Below are 3,149 nucleotides of genomic sequence, written 5' to 3'. Positions count from 1 at the left end.
ACAGAGGATGGACCATTACGTTGTTTTTCGGAACAGTAAAAGAGTGACACTCTAGGACGAGGACATGACTACAGAAAAACTGAGTCGCATCTTTCAGGTAAAAATACAAACTTTGCTTCATTGATCTAGCAGTTCTTTTATGAGCATTATTGTTGTTACTTACTGCGAAACAGCTAACATTTCGTGATTTAATTTACCAACACTAAGTCTTGCAGTTTTTATAGTGCTAGCATTTTGAAAGTGTATAAATGTGTGAATGGTGGCTCATTGACTTTTACCGGCTACTAGTTACTAGCTAATTAGTAAACGTTTCGAGTATTAACAGTGCACACAAGTGTAACACATGTTAGGAGGGCAATGTGATTTACAGAAAGTTTTCTTAAACAGGTGTCAGCACACACTCTGTACATCACGGATGACTCAAATGTGGCCATGTTCCCCGGAGGAGCCTCTGGTGTTTTCAGCGCGTTAGATCTGACACCCAGAGGTCACTATGAGGTCCACGGAGAAGACATGGAATCGATGCCAACAGCAGGTTCCAGCGGTCAGAGTTTTGCATTTATGCGAGCACCGGCTGTGGCGGCGGTGGCGGCTGCCGCTTCACATTCACAACGTGCTACTTCAAGTCCCCCTATGACCTCCAAAACATTTCAGAGGTAGGGTGTGTCGGTTCTGTTGAATATTTGTTATATATAAATTACAGAACAGACAAAATATAAAGGAACATAATTCTCCGGACAAGCATGGATAGGTGAATTGTTAAGAAAAGCAAAGCTGTGCTAGTAGAATTGGCCCAAGTAGCAAACAATCACTGAATGGATTTGTGGCCTGCTGCCTCTTACAAGAAATGTAAAATTATAACGTTTTGTTTTACAGATCAGTGTACCTTGCAGAGGTGGTTGGTGGGAGGTTGATTCCCAACAGAATGGTGGTTGAACGATTCCTAGAATGTGAGGCTCCACTTCAGGGGATAGTAGGAAAAGTTCAAGATGCCATTGGCAATTACAAACCCATAATTTTGACAGATGCACAGGGCAATGCAATTTTGGAGTCAGAAGGCACAACAGGTGAGCCACAGTATTACAGCTAAACCCATAATATCCTATGGAGAGACACTTCTTACCAGATTCTTTGTAATATTTAGTTTTAGGGTATTAGCTTCTAAACAGTTTTCTTTGGTTTTGTTTTTCATCCATAGGGTCACAGTACTGGAAACAAAATGCACGAAAAGTTCTTGTTGTACCTGAACAAGACTTTAATAGCCTCCAGGGAACAAAGAGGAGGAGACTGAGGTATGTAAATCAATACAAATTTACATGCTATAGGATGAACAGCAATAATCTAATAATAGCAGTAAGACATCATCACATCTATCATCATCTATCAATACAGTGATGTACCTTTAAGCCAGTCAGTACCCATTGACATTTGATTTTCCGTTTGTATTTGTAGCAACCGTAAAGATGATGACAGTGCCGGTTTGGGAGAAGTCAGTGACAAAATAGAAGAGTTGGTGATGGCATCTCAAAGTCTACCAGCTGTTACAGCAGCAATCAGAGAGTTCACTGATCTTGCAGTTACCCAGAGAGTCATACTCACTGCTCCCAAACTGCAGACCATCAAGGAGGGATTTAGCTGTGTGGTTTGTATGAGTATGTTCACAATTTGCAAAGTAATTGCACTACATCTATATTAACTAGCATTTTATAACACTGTTAATTGTAAAAACATTGTTAAACCACATTCAAGCAATATTTTGGTCAAACTTATTTTTAACAAGCTGGCTCTTTACTTAGCAGTGTCCATTTAGAGACTTGGGACAATCAAGATGCAGCTCTACCATAACATAATATTCCCAAGCTCATATGCACATTTAGTTGAGCTGAAGTTGTCCCTGCTCTCTTGACTATGAAAATATAGCTTTTCAAATTGATTACAGTGTAAGTGATGGGTGACAAATTCCACAGTCATGCAAAACCTAAAAGTTCAAAGTTAAAATGGGGCTGCAGCTGCCTACATTGAATCAAGTAGAAATCCACCTGTTTTTTTTGGCACACCAAATTTTTATTTTTCTTGCTGCCCATAGACCTCAGTTAATCAAGAAAACCTATTCCCCTTTTTAAGAATAAATTTAAAGAGCAGTTTTTGCACAGAAAGAGGACGGATTTTGCCCCCCATCAATTACATTCAAAGTGGTTACAGAGAGGGACTTTCTCAGAACAGCATGAACAAGAGGAATTACTGCATGACCAAAAACTTTCAGCATATATAGGTATATGCTGTCTGTAAATGAATGTCATAAGACAGACTTGGAACATATAGTTTGAACTAAGTTCTAGGTAAATGGATAACAGTGTCACTTTTCTGATTTACTTTTGCAGACATCATTGAGGAACCAGTGCTGTCATGGTGCTGCAGAAGCATTATTGGCTGCAAGACATGTGTGGAGCAGTGGCTAGAGACATCTCAGCACTGTGCAAAATGCAGGGAGGCCAACAACGGTGTTATAGAAGTTACTGTTCTAACAGCTGCATTTTCTGTGTTGAAATCATTTTTTTACAGAGGAGTAATGTGGTGTTTAAACACACAAAGGTTTACATTTACTGTCAGTTAATTGTTCCCTGTGTTCAGTTTTCAGATGCAGCAGTTCATACATTTCCCTGAGTTACATTTATGAGAAAGAGCAGAGCTTCTTTGTATGGTGTAAAGTCACTGTTTACGGCTCTGAAAAACAACTCTGACTGACTGACTGACTGACTGACTGACTGTCTGTCTCTTTCTTTCTTTCTTTCTTTCTTTCTTTCTTTCTTTCTTTCTTTCTTTCTTTCTTTCTTTCTTTCTTTCTTTCTTTCTTTCTTTCTTTTACTTTTTCTCATCTCCCCTGCTGGCCGCCTCGCATTTCTATTTAATATTACGGGGACGTGGATCAGCTGTGGTAATTAGCAGCTCCCGGGAACAATTACGGATGTGGACGACTCCTCACCTGTGCACTTAAGTGAGAATCGACCGCATCAACGAATCACCCTAGGAACCGATCCGCCACACTTACCACACCCCCTCTCTACAGTAAGCCACGAGTGCTGTGATTTTTTATTTAAAACTGGCCCTTTTGACATGAGCTGTGGACCCGCTATACCACACAGACATCT

At 40.0% G+C, this 3,149-nt stretch overlaps 1 protein-coding gene across 1 annotated transcript; it reads left to right on the top strand.

Moving 5' to 3' along the window:
* Positions 1-732: 732 nt before the first annotated feature.
* Positions 733-2,614, top strand: LOC127527993 (uncharacterized). Its single transcript, XM_051928528.1, has 4 exons — positions 733-1,067; positions 1,199-1,292; positions 1,453-1,652; positions 2,382-2,614. Exons 1-4 carry the CDS (start codon positions 926-928, stop codon positions 2,612-2,614), a joined length of 669 nt encoding a protein of 222 aa, XP_051784488.1. The 5' UTR covers positions 733-925.
* The last annotated feature ends 535 nt before the right edge of the window (positions 2,615-3,149 follow it).

The sequence above is a fragment of the Erpetoichthys calabaricus genome, chromosome 5, assembly GCF_900747795.2.
Source record: "Erpetoichthys calabaricus chromosome 5, fErpCal1.3, whole genome shotgun sequence".
NCBI classification, from domain to species: Eukaryota; Metazoa; Chordata; class Cladistia; order Polypteriformes; family Polypteridae; genus Erpetoichthys; species Erpetoichthys calabaricus.
This window is presented reverse-complemented; position numbering and strand designations above follow the sequence as displayed.